At 42.9% G+C, this 19,169-nt stretch overlaps 1 protein-coding gene across 1 annotated transcript in view; it reads left to right on the top strand.

Moving 5' to 3' along the window:
• LOC139221231 (potassium voltage-gated channel subfamily B member 2-like) overlaps positions 1-19,169 on the top strand; it is a 70,986-nt gene extending 51,817 nt beyond the window's left edge. Inside the window, exon 2 of the mRNA XM_070853149.1 lies at positions 17,178-19,169. Coding sequence (XP_070709250.1) covers positions 17,178-19,169 — 1,992 coding nt within the window. The remainder of the gene's footprint in view (positions 1-17,177) is intronic.

Genomic DNA, 19,169 nt, shown 5'->3' with positions numbered 1-19,169 from the left:
CCTAGTGACATCAGAGTGTGGTCGGCTGTCCGCAAGCCTGATTTAGCCACATACACTGGCAGCCATGAGATCCACTGTTCCTGTTTGTCAAGCAGGAACCACTGATGCCAGCAATGACATCATCATTCAGATGCAAAGCTTTTAAACCAAAGACATGCACACACACACACACACACACACACACACACACACACACACACGTACACCAGCACAAAGGCATTCAAGGATCCCTACAGGGATATCATCTTTACATGCTACAAGTGCAGTCTATGTTATTTGTGTTGCACTGGTATCATGTCACAGTGCGGCCAGTGTTTCTTCAGCACTGGAGAAAAAGTCGGTGCAGATGCAAACTGGGAGAAACAAAGAAATTATTTGATTGAATCGCTAGAAAGTCATCATATAGAGGGATTATGCTGTGATGTGTGGAACGAAAAGAAATCTGAGTCACTGAACCAGACACAAACACACATCTCCCACTTTATGCAATCACATTTCCCTATCAACCATCCCCCATTATTTCTGGTGAAAAGTTCAGATGGGCTTTTCAGAGTGACTGGACTTAATAAAAAAGAATCAATATTTGACATTGATTGTGGGATTTTCTGAGAGTATGGTGTGCCTCAATGGGCCGTTCCAGTGGCATAAATTTTATATTGGAGCCGGAGCGTGAAACTGAACAGTGATGGGAGGTCAACACAGGAAGTAAGAGGTTTCTAATGCTGCTCATTAGTACTGGTTGCTAATGGGCCAGTTGCTAAGAGCTGTGTGATTTACTGCAGTTCTGTCACTCACACACACATCCCAAAACAACAGCACATATACCCACGTACTTGTACTATTCTCACAGATACCATTTTGATCCTGTTGATGTAGTCAGCTCTACCTGACCATTCTGTCAATAATGTGCAAGAAAGTCAGAGTTAAAGAATATCAGATCATAAACTAAATATCCTCTAACAGTATTTGTCACACCATAATGACTTCAGTAATTTTGGAGTTTTGTTCTGCTATTTCTCATAATAAAATGTATTAAACCTTGTAAGCCAGGGGCAGAGGTTTCCACTCATTATAATGGACATTATTCATTTTGTATGTGTATGTGTGTGTGCGTGTGTTTCTGCATGAGAGAAGCTGCTGTTCCCTAAGACTTGCCCCAAGCGTATCAATGTAGTTAAGTGTTGTGTTGAGCGGTTATGTTTGTTTGCACTGCAAAGAATCACTTTGTGAGGTGTTAGCTCGATGTGCATCACTAGCAGAGTGAGACAGGGGGGACTTATACTCTTGAGTCCTGGGTGAAATTATGAAGAGGAAGAGCTCTCCTGCTGTTAAGGAGGTAACTACAGTATAATAAATTGTTTCCCTGCCACTACACAGCCGAGGCAACATAGCAGAAAAAAGAATAGAAGTGACACTAGAAGAGACACGGCCAATTATTTTGACCTTGGCTTTCTCCAGCTAAGGCAGCTAAAGCAGCATCACAGTGTGAACTGTTGTTCAACTGTTTTCTTACTCAGATTTGCAGAGCTGGGGCAAATGAGTGAAAAATAAAAGTTCAAAAAGCAGGCCAATTACTGCAAGCTGGAAAGTTTGAAAACTCTTACTAACAATTCTCAACTTTTTCACATGCTCAGGAGGAACTGAAACCACAGTTATAAATTATACATACCAGAGTTCACTAAACTTAACCATTAAACTTTTCAAGAGAGAACAAAGATTTATGCCTTTTTAAAGAATGAATATATTCACAATATATTTATTTAAAAAACATGTCTAGTAGCTGTCATTAGAAACATACAAGTGCTACAAAGACATCACTGGTTTACGAAGTGAATTAGAAACAACACCTGAAGCAGAAGTTCACCTGCTATACAAATAAACATCATTTTGACTTGACTTCTTTCCATCGGGAATAACTTATATGGCCGTTTGAGATGGACAGTTTTCAAACATGCTTACAGATTTAAAAGGGAAGATTAGGTCACAGGAGAACATCTGCAGTTTACAACTTTAATGCAAGCTAAAGAAGAAATGCTCCGGAATCCTTTTTAAGCAAGATATAATTTACCTTCGATTCCCCATTAGCATGTTTTATAGTGTTTTCTCCCAATGGCACATAGGAATTATTAGGCTTTTAAAAATGTAATAGTTCCCTGCAAGGTAGCAGTGTGAGCTGTTTGTTTAGTTTAGTCTATGTGATGAGAATGATTAATAGACCCTTAAAAATCCTGGCAGTATATTGTTGCATCAACAAAATGTATTATCATGTAAGAATGATAAAAAAAAAAAGTGTGCTTGCTTACCATGACCACGGGCCTTTAGATTGTGAAAAAGCTTCATACAGGACTGTTTGGTGACCACTTTTAATCAACAAAAAGTCTAAAAGCAGTGAGTTGAAAGAATGGCTGATTCATAGAATTTAGAGAGGATTTCAAGAGTTTTTACATCAACAAAGAAGCTGTCGTCTGTAACATTGATGATGTGAAAGTAGCAGGCACTCTGACCTGACATTGGTCAAGGCTATTTTGGGTCAGTAGCAGAGTCCTACTGATTCCTGATTGCATTAAGTTCTCAGTAGCTGGCTGGCAGCATTAGATGTAGCTTGAGTAGAGCCAGCAGCAGTTGGGCCAGCAACAGTATTGTCTCTTTTCTGTCTATCTCCTTTCTTTCTATTAAGCTATTAATCTATTAAGACACTGACAGGGCTGTACAACAAAGGTTATTTCCTAAGCTAATATCATCATCTCACAACACTGCTGATCCACTTCTTATTCCACTTATGTAGCGCAGGAGTTCTTTTCAGTAATAGGATTACACATCCAAGAATGTCAGTATGTGAAGGTTCAATTGTTTGTTCACTCTTCATTGGATTTCAGTATGAGCACAATATGTCTCCCATCCTCTTACTATGTCATCTCAGCAGCATGAGCACTAATTATTTTTATGGCGCCGTGCCGGTGACAGCCGCCGCTGGAGGCGTTATTTTTCCAGGTTGTCCATCCATCCCAATCTCAGGAACGCCTGGAGGGGATTTTATTACACCCAGTACAAACATCAACTTGGACTCACAGATGAAGTGAACGGTCAAAGGTCAAAGTCTCTTTGACCTCACAAAACACATTTTTGGCCATAACTGTACTGCCATTTGTTCTCTATTTATTTCACACAAATGTCTAATAGGATAAAACGATGAAGCGATAGCATTTTATATCCAAAAGGTCAAAGGTTAACTTTACTGTGACATGATAATGCTGTGAGTCTGTCTAGACTCATGTAATAGATGGATGAATGGATGCAAACGCAAGACGGTAATTCTAGTTTACTCGGTATTACTTTGTGTCACCTCTGTAAATTTCTAATTAATTTGTATTAGATTTGGCTCTGCAGTGACAAAGAAATGTTTTACTGTAGTAAGTCTTCACCAATTGTTTTCACTGTTGATTATACTGTGTATGTTTTATTTGATTTATTGATTAATTGTTCTACAATATGTCAGAAAATAACTGAAATAGTTTTGTTTTTGTCCAACCAACAGTCCAAAAGATATTCAACTTACAGTGCATAAAAGCATTCAATTCCATTTTAGAAGCTAAAAAGCTGAACATTTTTGCTTGAAAAATGATGATTAATTGATTTATCATACTGCTCTCATCTGCTGATATAAGACTCATTCTGTAGACTGTTATGGAACTTCATCTTGATTCATTATTGAATAGTAAGCAGCCTAAGAGAGACGAGAGATACTAATGCTGTCTGTACTTCCCTCCACTGGCCGTTCAAGGGTGACATTCTGCTAAAGAGCTGGTTGGGATTTGGTGTCTTGCACATTCAGCAGTGCAGATGCTTGCTCATATGTGGGCTTAAAGTGGGTCTTCTGCATGAAGGGCAGCTGTATCTCTTCTCACTAAACCACGCTATGCCCCCACATGTGAATTTTTTATGTGTTCTGATTCTTGCATCTCCAAGCAAATCAGCCCCGGGGCATGATGACTATATTATTATCAGTAAATGCTCGGCTGTAATTTTTGCTCTTGCTGTGTGTGCTCACGTACGTTCAACCCTTCAATTCTCTAATCTCCCATCGTCAGCACCCACGCTGGGCTGTAATAACTGTGCAGCAGTGTATCTCACCCATGTTGTGCAAAGGAAACACCTTGAGTGTTGAGAATTAATCGTCCGTGTGTTGGTGCAACACCAGAGGCTCTCCTTTCACCTGCGGTTTTGGGTGATGAATCTGCAGGAGCATTCATACCAATATGAGGATGATTCAGGATAATTGTAATAGGATTTGAAGTCTATCTTTAGTACGGATATAAAGCGGGATGTAAGCAGGTACTCATTCTTTCCCTAGCATGAGAGGTAATAGCTAAATAATCTGATTGCACACCTAGCTTTTCATTTTCACCTGTCCCGCCACCACCTGCATGGAAACACTCTTGGTGTTTGTGGAAATGCTGTGGAGGCTTATCGTCTTATACACACAGATTTGTTAATCCTATACCTGCTCCGACGCAGCTGCGCTGATTACCTGGTTTGACTGGGCCATAAGCCGTGAGGCCACGCTGACTCACATCACACTGAAATGTTTGCCAATACAAGCGATGGACACATACACACAAAGGAAAAAAAAGGGAAATTAATAATGAAACAGATTCAAATCACATTATCAAAGTCAAGCATGTTATGGAAAAATAGGAAAGGTGTTATCCTGCCTACAATAAAACAGCCACCTGCAATATGTTTATGTCTTTAAACTTGCTTTTTAGGTATGGCTCAGGGGATGGCAATGTCGGTGGGTGCACTGCTTCAGTCCAGACTGAAATATCTCAACAACTATCAGATGGATTGCCATTAAAATTGGTGCTGACATTCATGATTCCCAGAGGATGACGCCTCCTGACTCTGGTGATGCCCTCACCCTTCCTCTAGCAGCACCATGAGGTTGATATTGGTGATTTTGATGAAATGTCAGATGGATTGCCATGAAATTTGGTACAGGCATTTATGTTCCCCTCAGGATAAATTATCATAATTTTGGTTACTCCTTATCTTTTCTGGTGCCATCATCTGGTAATTTTTCCATTACTTTAACCTAAAACCTGCAAAAGTAATGACATTCCCATCAGCTATTCTTAATGTTTAGAGCTACTTAGAAAAGGTCAAGGTGCTTAAACGCTGAACTACATAGTTATATTTGCTAGTTAGTTTTATCATGCAACTTTTAGAATAGCATCTGTAAAATTTGTACGCACAGTCCTGCACTTTCATCCTCTCCCTCTGTACTGTGGTGATGATCACATGCAGTCATCTGTGTGAATGTGTGTGTATGTGTGTGTGTGTGTTTTGTGTGTGTGAATTGCAAGTGTGTCCTCATTTGGATTAATTAAAGGAAATCTCCCGTGAAGAGTGGGGGCGTCCCAATCTGGCCCTTTCAAGGACAGGCAACCTATCAATAATACCCCAACCTACACACAATACTACCGCCCACACACATACACACACACACACACAGGCATACCTCATTCTAACGCCATGGAAACAGTCACCCAGTGCCGCTCCCAAGCCTGGTGATCATCACTCTCATTTGCAGTGGAACAAAGGCTGTGAAATTCTGCCCATTATTACTGCTCCCTTATCAGCGCTCTCTGCCATGAAGCAGCACTCAGCTCAATTGCTCAGTCATTCATAGCGCATTTTTTTTTCGAAGTCCCATTTCTATTGTGGTCTACTAGCTGTTCTTTTGTTGCTGACGACCACTGAGTATGATCCAGCATGAGTCATTACTGAAGTAAACATCATGGCACATTGTGAGGGAGAGAGCAGCATGTGTTGTTCTGCGTAAGGGGTTGCCCCAGCTAAGATAATTGCTGAAATCACAAATGGCGGCAAAAAACTACAGCATGAGCTTGTGAGTGTGCATGAGCACGTAAGTTGTGTCTTTTCAAGTTCCTGTGTCAAAATAAGATATCCAAAGCCTTCGTGGGCACAAAATCGTCCTCTAATGTTGCAGTTTTTCCTGTGATGACGGCTGCATCTCACACATGAGGACCGGGGATTCCATTCACAAGTTTCCATGGTTACGGAGACAAGCGTCAATGTGTTGTTGACACCGTGGTTGCTAAGCTTCTCTCTTTCCCCATGAGCAGACGGCAGTGTCAAGGTGTTGTTTGTTAATTGGGATGAAGAGGACCAGAATCTAGAATTGGAAATGAAAAATAGGGTTGAGAAATGCCAAAGTGGGAAGCATCTTCAGTCATGTAGAGGCTCTGAAATGTCACTTCATATGTAGCAGGACGACAAAAATTTAGATTTTAAGCATTTTATTCATTTATTTATCACTTTTGTTTGTTGTTTCTTTGTTGACTCTTAGTTTACTTATTCACTTACTTGGCTGCTCTTGAGCCTGTCTTGTTTCTCTTCCCGTGTCACTCATGAATATATTCATGCAAACATCATCAGGGTGAATCTCATTAGAAAGGAAACCTCCTTTCTCTCTTGGTAAGCACACTTTGGTTCGTATTCACCCCAGTTCCCCGGTGGAGAGACAGAAAAATATATTCCAAAAAATCAGGGAAGTCGGAAAAATCACGAGTGTGTGCGCATTTTTGTGTGTACATGACTTTGTGCTTCTGTGGTACTTGTGTGAGTGGAGTCTTGAAGACAGACAGCGATGGAGGCACGGGTCTGTCCTTGGAAGTGAGGCTGAATAACAATAAATCAGGCAAGCCACAGTGGAGTTTTGCACCGCCAGCAGAGAACCTGATAGAGACTTTGTGAGTGGTACAATTGAGTTCGACACAATGCGCACATCTGAAGCCAATAGTCAAACTATCCACATTTTGGAGTGATGGTCATGCTGGTTGATGATGTCGTGGGGAATATAAATAAGGGAGCTCCACTCAGGGCTTTATTCTTTATACTTGATTAGGATTAGTTGACTCCTCGGTGACCGCTCGTCTTCCAGCAGTCCCGAAAGAGAGACAGAGAAGGAGACAGAGAGAGGCAGAGGAAAAGGGTGTGTTTTTTTCTCTGCGTGAAGGATAGAGACAGTAGCCGAGGGATTATCTCAGCTCCTTTGCGCATCAAAACTCAGCAGCTTGAGTGAGTTTTCTCTCCACCTCCGACTGACCTCCTTGCTAGAAAAAATGAAAAGGAAAAAATCTTATCACAAAGTCACAAAAAGACATCTTCACTAGTTGAATTCACTCCAGTGGGAGGAGGAGCTCCCTCTTGTGGGTACAGGCACTCTTTGTCCAGCTCTTCACTAAACAGTAACCCCCCTAATCACACTGACATCCCTTACAGCTCGGTGGACAGTAGAGCAATAACACCAAGTGGTGGGGTTCATCTCACTCTATCACATCTGACTTTAAACAAAAGTTTCCCCTAAACTGCAAATGTTATCCCATATTGTTGGAATTCATGATAGCATTCGTTGAGGCTGAAAGTTTTTGCTTTGAATTCCAGTGCACCAAATAACCTCCCTTCACCCTAAACTCTGTCTCCGTCTCCCTGCTGCTCAATAGGCTTCTGCGGATCACTTGGCTGAATGGTAAAATCTCCGCATCACAGGGAAAAAAAAGCAATGTTTAAGTCACAAAGCTCCTTTCTGCTCTACTTGCACTAGTAGTGCTGAGAGAAATCTCCATGGTTACAGAGTTTGACTCAGACAGTAAGGTGATGCGTAGTCATTGAGGATAACAGATAGAGGTACGAGAGCAGAGGGGAGGAGGAGGAGACAGAGAGAGATAGAGAGAGGGGGGAATTCTCTTTTTCATGTGAGGGTGTAGTGCCGAGAGCTATAGGAGCCTGCTGAGTGCAGCTGAACGTGACAGTGTGTGTTTTGGAAAGAGAGAAAAAGGACTGAGAAAGAGAAAGAGGTGGGGAGGGGATGGGGCATTTGTACAAGTATTTGTGCTGTATGTATTGGTGTGTGTGTGTGTGTGTGTGTGTGTGTGTGTGTGTGTGTGTGTGTGTGTGTGTGTGTGTGTGTGTGTGTGTGTGTGTGTGCAATCTTCTGTGTGCATTTTTGTGTGGGAGGTGTAGAGGAGTTTTCCTGTGAGGTTTTCCCAGTCTTATCTGTGAAGGAAAAGAGGCCAGGAGAGGTGACAGGAGAGTAATTCATATTTTGAGGACATTTCTGTAAAGCACTGCACACACGCACACACACACACATACATGCATACATACATATGTCTCCTCACCACTACTACCCCTTCTTCCTGTCCTCCCTCAGCCTCCAAGCTCAGATAGATGATGTTATCAGGAAACTGAAGGGTAGAGGGGAGCAGGGAGCTTGTAAGAGATCCTTCCCGTGTTGTTATCTGCATACGTACAGATGAGCTCTGGAGCAGCCTGGCGAGTTATTTGCACCCCTCGGCGCATCATGAATATTAACTGTTACACTGTCCGGGGCTGCGTGTTTGTTTCTCCTTCCGTCCTCTGGTCTGTGGCTGGAGGAAGTGTTGATTATGGGGCCTTGGCCGGGTGATTAACACGGTGATCACTACTCAGACGCAGGGGCTTGCACACTTAGTGGTAATTACACTTAGCGGTGTTGACTGCTCTCTCTGGCGCTCTCTCTGTCACACATAAAGGCACACAGCCCTTCAGGAACACAGAGATGCACAGCTGAAAATTACTGAAACCGTAAGTTATTTATTGTGATTGTGTGATTATCCTTTGGTATTTTAGCTTTTAGTCCTTTTTAAAAGATTATTTCGTCTATCCTTTTGCACATGCAGATAGAGTATAATAAGCAGGTGTTCGGTGCAGTGTAATTTGCACATGTATTTGCATACCAAAAAGCCTTCATGTGTATGTACATGTGCATCAGTGTGTGTGTGAGTGCTGTGGAGGGTACAGGCTATATCTCCGGCCTGCCTGCTGTTCTCCTATCTCAGGGGGGGATGTCAGAGGCATATAGGTTAATAATGTTGTCACGCCATAAGGGCCGAAGGCTTGTTCTCCCCAGAAACGCACACACGCGCTTACAGAAACACACACACACACACACACACACACACCATAAGGTACACACACAGAAGTATATACACGTGCACACACACTTTTTCCACGTCCACTACCATCTCTCCCGGCAAGGAAAGGACATGGAGGAAGGACATTTTTTTAGAATTGCTTTCTAATGTGAATACGTATATCTTAGCCATCATCAGACAGATGTGTTGTTATAGTAAGACATTGCCAAAGCAATTACACAGCAACAAAATAATGTTAACAAAAGACAAACGTGCAGAAACAAGCAAACCTTCAGCTCTGGCTGTCTCATAGCTCAGGGCAAGTTCTTATATGTTTTTCCCACCAAAGGAATTACTACATTGGATTTTCTCCCACTAGGAGAAGTCTTTTGTTTATTACTGCAGGTTTTTGAAAAAAAAGTAATTTTATTTGAAGTTCACTTCGATTTCTTTGTAATTGTGATAGGTGTAATAGGAAATACAGCTTTGCATCACAGTAAGTACAACCCCTGCAACGTCAGGCCTGCCTGCGACTCTCTCACTGTCTCTGACTTTTGTGTTGTGAAAGTCACGAGCCACGACTGGCTGCAAGGTGGTTAAGAGGGCAACAGTGATGGACAGATTACAGAGAAAGGACAGAGAGAGCCAGATAAAGAGATCAACAAAGATCGGTGCGATTAGAAATTCGCTAAAAGTGAAAAGAGCTAGTATTGAACTCACTAAGACTAATAAAGACATCGGCCTAAATCTCAGTTTGCTTTTTGTATTAAGTGCAATGTGGCGCAGTGTGCATGACTTTCCTCGCTGTCCTTCCTGGGAGGCTTGGTGTCAGCAGGAACCACTTTTACATCCAACATTTAATTCTCAAAACTGCTGAGTCGTCCTCGGAAATGGCATCAGCTCACTGTGGGAAATCTTTTTTTAAAACACTGATGAAGTATTGTTTAACAGCAATCATTTCTGGTCTGAAGACGATGCCGGGTGTGGAAATCTGATATCAGACATAGAGGGCTATGTTACAGGATATATGGTAAGATGGATCAAGCATTAGGTATCTATTTCAGTCAGCGGATGGCTCAAGGATCCTATCGGAGCCTTAAATAAATTCATCAATACGCTTGATTTAGAAGAAGAGTTGCAGAATTTCTCTCAAGGTTGAGTCCAGAAATGGCCTCGCTTGCTTGTGACATAAAGTTTAGTGTTCACGGCATTGCTGTTGCGAGTGTGTGTTTAAGTTACCCACCCATAACTGGCCTGCATACTCATGAATATAGATGAATACAAAGTTTATATCCTTGATGAACTCAGATGAAATAAATCTTCGTATCATAGTATTCAACAAGAATTTTTTTAATAGGTATTACATTTATTTAAAAAAAATACATGGACTCTTTATATACTATATACTATACTATAAACTAATGTCTTTTGTTTATCTTTACCAAAACAAAAATCACCAAAGCATTTATTTGCTTTATAGCAAGCCACATATGTTAGCATGCCCAGCTAGCAAGTAGTTTCTCTATTCATTAAAATTCGGTAGGAAATCTGTGGAGGTGTCGCAGAATTTGGTTTGGGGATGTTACACTACTTCAAACCCAACCAAACATACTACTCACAAAAACAGCACCAGCTGACTACAGGTGACATTTCAGCCATCAAAATCTACAGTTGTTGCTCAAAATTAGAAGCCTTTTTTAAATCATTATTTCATTCTCACGCTCATTATTTTATAACCTGTTCTGCCATCGCTGGTAGAGGACAGGAGAGATGGAAGATGGCTGCCAACCTTTGCTGCTGGACCTTTCAACATTCCGGTTGTGTTTATCTGACATGGTGGACAAACAGCGCACTGCATTGATTTTGGTGAACTTTTCAACTTCCCATTGGTATTTGGTCTAGTCACATGTGACAGCGTGTTTGGCAAAAGTTTGAAAAATATATCTTTTGTCTCAAAGTTGCAGTTCGTCTGCACTTTCTACCAGTGACCGATCACTCCTCTCCTGAAAACAATAAACTCCTTGTCTGCTGTCTCCTCCATGCCACCACAATGTGACTACAGCATCAAAAACAAAGTCAGATTCTTCTCTGCGCTGTTTGCCAACTCTCATAGGGATTCTTACACTGGCACATTTCCCTCCTGATGTTGTTGTTACAGTGAATTAGCAGCAGTCTTAACTACTCCAATAACACTGAAGGAGGAACTGTCAGTTCAATGTGTTAGCTAATATGTATGCTCTGCTAATCATGGTCGTGTTACTCGACCTAAACTCATCTGAGCTGTAATGGAGCACCACTTGCTAACATGCAGTGCTGTGTTGCCTGCTCTGTGCAGGCGTGTTTGTTCGACTGCTGGCCCGATGGACGAACGCACTCTATAAATATTTCATACTAGCCCACTTTCCTCCCTGGTTCTACAAAAAGAAAAGAGAAAGTAACACACAAACAAATATCACTCCAGTATAAATAAAGCCTGGAATGGAGTGAAAGGGCTTTGAGGGGGAGAGTGAAAAGCACACGAACAACGTGTTTACAAGAATGGGAAGAAAAGGGAACAGTCAAGTTTGGCAAAGAGATGAAAGGAAACATCGAAGGGAATCCACTCCGTTTGTAGGAACAGGGGAAGAACGTGTGGATGGTGGAGGGACATTCCTCAATAATGTAAGAGGGTCATTTAAAAATGTCTTTCTTTTATTCTTTCATTGGTTCCTTCATCTGCTTTCCCTCCTCTCCTATCGTGGCTGAAAATGAACTCGAGCACTATGGTTGCAAACGATGCGGGTGGCTGATGAGAATTGGTTATTGATTAAGGTTCCTCTCAAATGCTGTCAGCCCACTCAACCATTTTTTGTGCTGCTGACGGAACCTCACGCCCTCAGCATATAATGTTGACTGAAACCCTCAGGACCCCTGCTGTTGCTGCTGCTGCTGCACGCCACCAGCAAGGATAATATGAGTGAGGGAGACTCGTCAAGGGCTTTGTGCTTTACAGAAAAATCAACATGAAAAATATTTGACATGCAAAGTTTGTCTCTCACGCTGCTTGCAAGGCACCTCACTGAGACTGACCCTGAAATTGCGACTTTAATCACATCATGCCAATACTCCTGATAAAGGTTGCCAAGCACAGGGGGACACATAATATAGTCGAGCTGACTGATGACAAATTAAATTGTAAGTGACACGCTGTGATGATGCCACGTTATGCCATGACAAATGGGTTATATCCACTATAATTATTGACCGCACTGAGGGCTGTCAAAGATATATGAACAACTCAATAGTTTTTCTTGAAATAATAAACCTTCATTATTATGCACTAACTCCCACTAGAGCTGCCAAAAATAGCGAGCCAGATGGACACTGAAGTGGTTTCTCTTATCTGATTTTGTTGCAAAATCTTGGGACATATTTCAGTTCCACACATATTGTGCCAGTTTCAGGGAATTCAGTTGGATCCGTTTTGTCCCAATCATGATGACTGTGGCATTTGTCCAAACCTCTCTGAACCTTAGAGGAGCAGTGGGACAAAACAGTGGACGGCCCCCAAATATCGCATTACCCCTCTGCTTTTCTCTCTCTACGAAGTCTTTGGAAACTAGCCATGGAAGAAAGCAATTAAGCAGCAGAATCTTGACAGAGTGGGAGGGAAGATGTCTCTCCTCATTTGTTGATTAATGCTGAATCTCTCCAAGGGTGCATGTATTCAAGTCATACCCTTTCTATTCGTGCCATATAAATCTCTCTTTAAGTATGTGTGCCAGGTTCTTTAACAAAGCCATATTTGCCCAGTTCCATCATTAATAGCTGGTAATGGCTCACTAACAGAATATTGTGCACATTCAGGGAGTCAAACTTTCCCATTTGGGCCCTCCTAAACCCTTTTCCAGCATATGGAGCCATTGGTCTGAATAATGAAGTGTAAATTGCCCTTTGGTACATGTAAATTTAGTGTAGTAATTCATAAAATTAACAGATTATACTTTGTTTTAATATGTGCACAAAGCTGTGTGACACCCAACCCTGTGCATGCATGCTTTGAAATGGTCATCGCGCTGCAGATACAGTCACAGAGGATGAAATACCACAAGTCCTGTGATCAATCCACATTACCATAGCCATAATCGCCTGGATTGATTCCGCAACAAAAAATTATCATACCTGAGGAATGGCTCAATTTGTCCAGCACAGATTGATGACACCAAGTGGAGGGAGGGCGGGTTAGTGGGGACCTCAGAGGTGGATCATGGTCCATAAGAGCTCTGAGCTAGGAGATCAATAGGGACTTGCTGGTCCTGGCTCAGTGTCCATAATGTGATGTGTACACAATCGATAGCCTCCCCCAAGCTGGCAGATTGGCCACTGGTGTGGCGTGGGTTATTTTTCTTTGCCGCAGCATCAGGAATGATGGGGATGCAGGCAGATGAGGTCAAGTAAGGTCTAAATGTGCGACCACAGGCTGTCACTGATGACAGAACATTTAAAGAAGAGCTAGAGGGCCTATTGACTGCTTCCTGTGGGAACTAAATGTGGATGGGGAAAGGTGATTCTTGCAATTTCAAGAGCAGTGGTTGAGATGACAGGTGGCTGAAGATGGAAATCAAGAGAGGCTCAGAAGAGAGGCTCAAGAGAGCTCTTAACTCAGTGGCTCCTGCGTGTTCACACTTCCTAGAGGATCTAGTGCTACCTTGGGGGGCTAGGGAATTAGAGTTGTGTGGGTGGGTGTGAGTGTTGGTGGCTAAAGCACATTTGCTCCCTTGATGCACAAGAGATATTCTCCTAAACTGCTTCCTACACTGTCGCTGACACTATTTTTTAAGCTCTCCCTTGAGGAACAGAGCCAGCTGGTTTTTGTTTTTGTGAGCACATTCATCAAGTGATTTATTTTTTCATGATGTGTTTTATAATGTGCTCAGGAGTAAGGACCAAAGTATCCAAGGGAACTCCTCAGAGTATTGTATCAAAATAAAAGTCATGTGACATTCAATGATTCTCTCTCTCTCTCTCTCTCTCTCTCTCTCTCTCTCTCTCTCTCTCTCTCTCTCTCTCTCACATCGCATTGCAAATCTCAAAGTGATTGCACTTTTTACAGCACAGTCATGCTAAGCAGCCTTTACAGTAGAATTGATGGACGGATAGTAAAAGAGCCTGAGTAGCCACGGGCAACTAAAGCACGTCACACATTTCCCAGTAATCTGAAGACATTACACTCCCGCCTAAGCCACTCAAGTCCCATGACTGGCCTGACCATGACCTGACTAAGGAATCCTGAGGTCAACACCTTCATAGGGACAGGGACGGGGAGAAGGAGGTGAACATAGACAGACAGCTTCAATTTGTTTGATAATTACAGATTTAATTTTGCTGTTCATCTTCAAATTGAGGAATTTTTAGTCACAAGTGGCATATTTGTTTAAAAATTGCTTTTCATTTTAGCTATTAAGAGCAAAAGCATTGACTTAATCACATAAAATGTTACTGTCTAGCTTATCATTTCAGATAATACAGTAGTGTGTTTATGGGCAGCTTGGTTTTGTTGGTAATATTGATTAGTTTAGTAAAACGATCAGGATACTAGTGATATTTTAATCCCCCTCTTTGAATGTCTGTTCAAAGAATTGCTCCAGAGATACAAAAGTGTCCAGTTCAGTATAATATCTTGTTTCATTTCCTGTCTCTGTTAGCTGTCCTCTGCTGGGTCAGCTGGCCCGGCCGCGCTCGTTTCCGTCTTTTAATCCACCACACACGCTATACTTAATGTCACCACGTATGCAAATCAGGGGCAAAGAAGACTGAGTCCAAGTAATTGATCTTCTTAACTACTCCCACTCAATTACAGTAGGTTAATGCAAGCCACCTCAGGATTGCTCATCCTCACGCTCAAATGCCATTTGCTGGTGTCCATGAGCAAGGGGTGCATGGGTGTGTGGGTCAGCGAAAACATTAATCACTTTCTCTGTGAGCGTGTTTTTGTGCAAGCCCACAAGTCCCTTCATTTAGCTGGTCATATTGTAGTTTTAAAGGGCTCACTTGTTCAAAAGTGAGGAACAGTGGGAGATTAGCTGCCACCTCTGAGGAACTTAATGTGAATTTAAATAAGGATGATTTCACCTCTAAATACTGAGTGCCCTTTTGACTGTATTTTCATGCATCACATTTCTAGTGCTGTGTCTGAAAAATCAGCTACATAAGCAAACATCAGTTAGCCTGTAAGCTGAGCAAAATCGTTACCTCACGCTCTAATCTACTCTTCTGCCTTTGGAGCTGATTCGGTGCCAAGGTGTTCAGCAACAGGAACACAAGCAAAGGTCCTCCGATCGAGAGGCTTGGCACAGTAGGGGTGAGCCTCAAATGAGCTTGCCAGAAAGTTCAGGGGTATGGACGCTATCTCCGTCCTTTTTGTGACTCCACAGTCTTTCAGCTTGGTGCCAGACCAGGACCAGGTTGCCTCACTTAGCTGCTAATAGGTTTAACCTAATCACCACCAGCATTCATTTAGTGGTAACACTTCCTCTGCTGAGCCATGGAACCCCCCCTTGTCTCTTGTTTGCTTCTCTTCCTTTCTTCAAGAGCATTTTTACACATTTATGCTTCTCTATGGCCACATTTTTTCCCAGTGTGTCATTGCTATCTAGCGGCTATTGGATAGACCACAGAAATGGCTGACCCCACACCTCTGCTAGATCCTTGAACTCCATCTTTGCATGATAGTAACCAATATGTGATACTTGCTAAATTAGTGAGGTCTCACAGAAGATGCAGTGACTATCTCCAGAGAGCACTCTGTAGATTTATGTAAGATAATCAGTGTGTTCTGCAACTTAATGCGGCTTGTGATTAGTATTCAGGGTGCCTTGTTTTCCTATTTAGACTGAGACTCTTCAATCTCAGTTCATTAGATTTTAAGAGGTTTGATATTGCTCAGGTCATGGAGGACTTCACACAAAAGAATGCAAATGTTTCCATGCACTGGATTTCAGTTGATTGCTGAGGTTATGCTGCAGCACTGCAGAGTGTAGGACAGAGACTTTTCACCTGTGTGGGTTGAGACTCTGGGCTGATTGAGCTGAGCTGCGGAAAAAGGACATCAACTAATCCCAGCAGCATTGTACGGAGCCGAATGTCTGGTTCTGGCAGAGACATAGATAAAATCTGGAGAGCTACTGTAGAAGAAAGATACAAATGATGAGAGAACCATGTAATACTTCTCACTTTCTATCAACACACACTCACTACATAACATGATGTCACATACAAACATGCACTCACACTCCCCATAAATTTGCTCATTGACTCCCATATTCTAAACACTAAACCGTAGTCAGAACATCCAGATTTAATCTATCAGGCCAATAGATCCTGGTCAAGGTAAAGAGCTGCAGTTGAAACGCAGCCTCATGCTGCGCTGACCTTATAGGATTATGCGGGATGAGCAGAAGGGACAGGAGACGATAACAAAGCTGTATCTCCATTGTGAATTTCACAAGAACAGACAGTAGTTCTCAAAAACTCGTCAACTGTTACTTTTCTTTTCTTTTTGGAACCAATAAATTCTATTTTAAGACTGACAGAAGGAGTTTTACACCGTTGCCAACAGGTGGAGCCAAAATCCTTTTATCCATTTACCTATTGTAGGTGAGATAACACACTCCTCTATTTCCAAAATAGATGTCTGTCCCAGTTATTTCCCTTATTTGAATGTTCTCATTTAATAATCCATCCTGCAATGTTGCATTCCTTCAAAGATTGAATCATCATTTGTCATTTTACATTACCATGCTACCTTCCTGTGTCCTTCCAAACAACCCTGTGACAAGCTTTATTTTTCCACTATGCATAAAGGTGCTTCATTTTCATGCAGGAACACACCCATAGGGCCTTTTAAGCAAAGACAGACACTCCATTAGATTCATATCACTTATACTGCACACCTTTCGGCTTGTATTTATACATCCTTTTCTGTCCATAACTCTAATCAGACACCTATGATTATTCACAGTCAGTTCTATATCTGCTGCAAACTGAGCCATAATATGTTGCTTGACAGAGACAAAGTGATAGACCGACTAAGCAAATCAAGATTTGTATCTGTATCAAGATTTTATGGCTCACGCATTTGTAGAGTGTATTTATATCAATTCTGAATATTTACGCTCTTTTGACACTAATGTTTTGTTCCTGTCTGTGCTGTCTTTTCAGATTCTAGCCATCATCTCGATCCTGTTTATCGTCCTCTCCACCATCGCTCTGTCTCTCAACACCCTACCAGAGCTCCAGGTCATAGACGAGTTCGGCCAGGCCAACGACAACCCCCAGCTGGCCCATGTGGAGGCGGTGTGCATTGCCTGGTTCACCATGGAGTACCTCCTTCGCTTCCTCTCCTCTCCAAATAAGTGGAAGTTCTTCAAAGGCCCGCTGAATGTCATTGACTTGCTGGCCATCCTGCCCTACTACGTCACCATCTTCCTAACGGAGTCCAACAAGAGCGTTCTGCAGTTCCAAAACGTGCGCCGCGTGGTGCAGATATTCAGGATCATGAGAATATTGAGGATCCTGAAGTTGGCTAGGCACTCCACAGGGCTCCAGTCTCTAGGGTTTACTTTGAGAAGGAGCTACAATGAACTGGGACTGCTTATTTTATTTCTTGCCATGGGCATCATGATATTTTCCAGCTTGGTCTTCTTTGCTGAGAAAGATGAAGATGCCACCAAATTCACCAGTATCCCTGCCTCATTCTGGTGGGCAACCATTACGATGACCACAGTGGGCTATGGTGACATTTACCCACAGACTTTACTTGGAAAGATAGTGGGTGGACTCTGCTGCATTGCAGGAGTGCTGGTCATTGCCCTGCCCATCCCCATTATTGTCAACAACTTCTCTGAGTTCTACAAGGAGCAGAAGAGGCAAGAGAAGGCCATCAAGAGGAGGGAGGCACTGGAGAGAGCCAAGAGAAATGGCAGCATTGTGTCAATGAACCTAAAAGATGCCTTTGCCCGCAGTATGGAACTGATGGATGTGGTGGTAGAGAAAGGAGAGGACAAAACCTCCCTGGACAACCACCTGTCACCTAACCGCTGGGGTGGCTCAACCAGGCTCGCCAGCTCCGAGACAAACCTGAAATCCCCAGATAAAAGAAACCCAGAGTCTCTGCTGCAAAGCTCCCCACATCGTATAACCATCACCACCACTGGAAGTCCCCAGCTGGCAAACAGGACCCCACAGCACCTTAATGTTCAGAGACTGGAGGAGATGTACAACCAGATGACCAAGTCACAATCCTTCACTAACCTCAACACTACAAGCTCCATGAGCACCCTGAGCACAACTATGACCGCCCCCGTTTCACCGAAGAAATCACACAGCCCTGACTTTGCATTAAAAGAGGAAGTAGAGCTGGAGATGAAGGAGGTCCAACCCTCCTCGACAGATAACTTTGCAAGCTCCTCAGCAGACTGTAGAAAACAAGGCTCCAACTCAGATGAGGAGGAGGCTGGCCCCTGTACAATCAGACACCCCAGGGCACCACCCGCTCTGGATCTTAGCCAACTGAGGGCCAACAATGAGCACAGCTCTCCTGATATCATACTCAAAGATGGCCTCTATAAGTCTACCAACCCAGGTGGCGGATCAGAGCTCCAAATAGAGGAAGGGGAGAGTTTTAACAGTGCTGTGGAGAACATCCAGAGCTCTCCTAGTGGGAATAACCCTCTTAAAATAAAGGGGTTGAAGGTAAACTTCACCAAAACCTCTGCTGAAGGCCCGTTAACACCGCCCAGCACTACCTCTCCTGGAGACATCAGCTCCAGCATCCTGGAGGACGAGTCCCCAGAGGGAGAGACGTCACCCCTCATCCCGAGCACAGAGGAGCTGCTCCCAGTCACAGAAGAGGAGACCAGCCCGTTGTCCCCTAAGAGGCTGGTGGTAGACACACCACCCGGCGATGAAGATCAGTCCACAGAGAACCACGAGGAGAAGCATCTGATGGAGGTGGCGGGTGCTGCAGTTGCACCCTTGTCACCCAAGACAGCAGCACAAAATTGCACCCAAGGCGTGGTTGGGGCAGGCGAGGAAGTCAAGGCTGACAGCAACCAAAGTGGACACAAAGTGGAGAACCACATGTTTACATCTGATATCCACCTGATACCCGGGGATGGCAGCCTCTCTCCAACCTGTGAAACCAGCATGTGA

The sequence above is a fragment of the Pempheris klunzingeri genome, chromosome 21 (genome assembly GCF_042242105.1).
Source record: "Pempheris klunzingeri isolate RE-2024b chromosome 21, fPemKlu1.hap1, whole genome shotgun sequence".
NCBI lineage: Eukaryota > Metazoa > Chordata > Actinopteri > Acropomatiformes > Pempheridae > Pempheris > Pempheris klunzingeri.
Note: the sequence above shows the minus strand (reverse complement) of the source record. Positions and strands in the feature narration are given on the sequence as shown.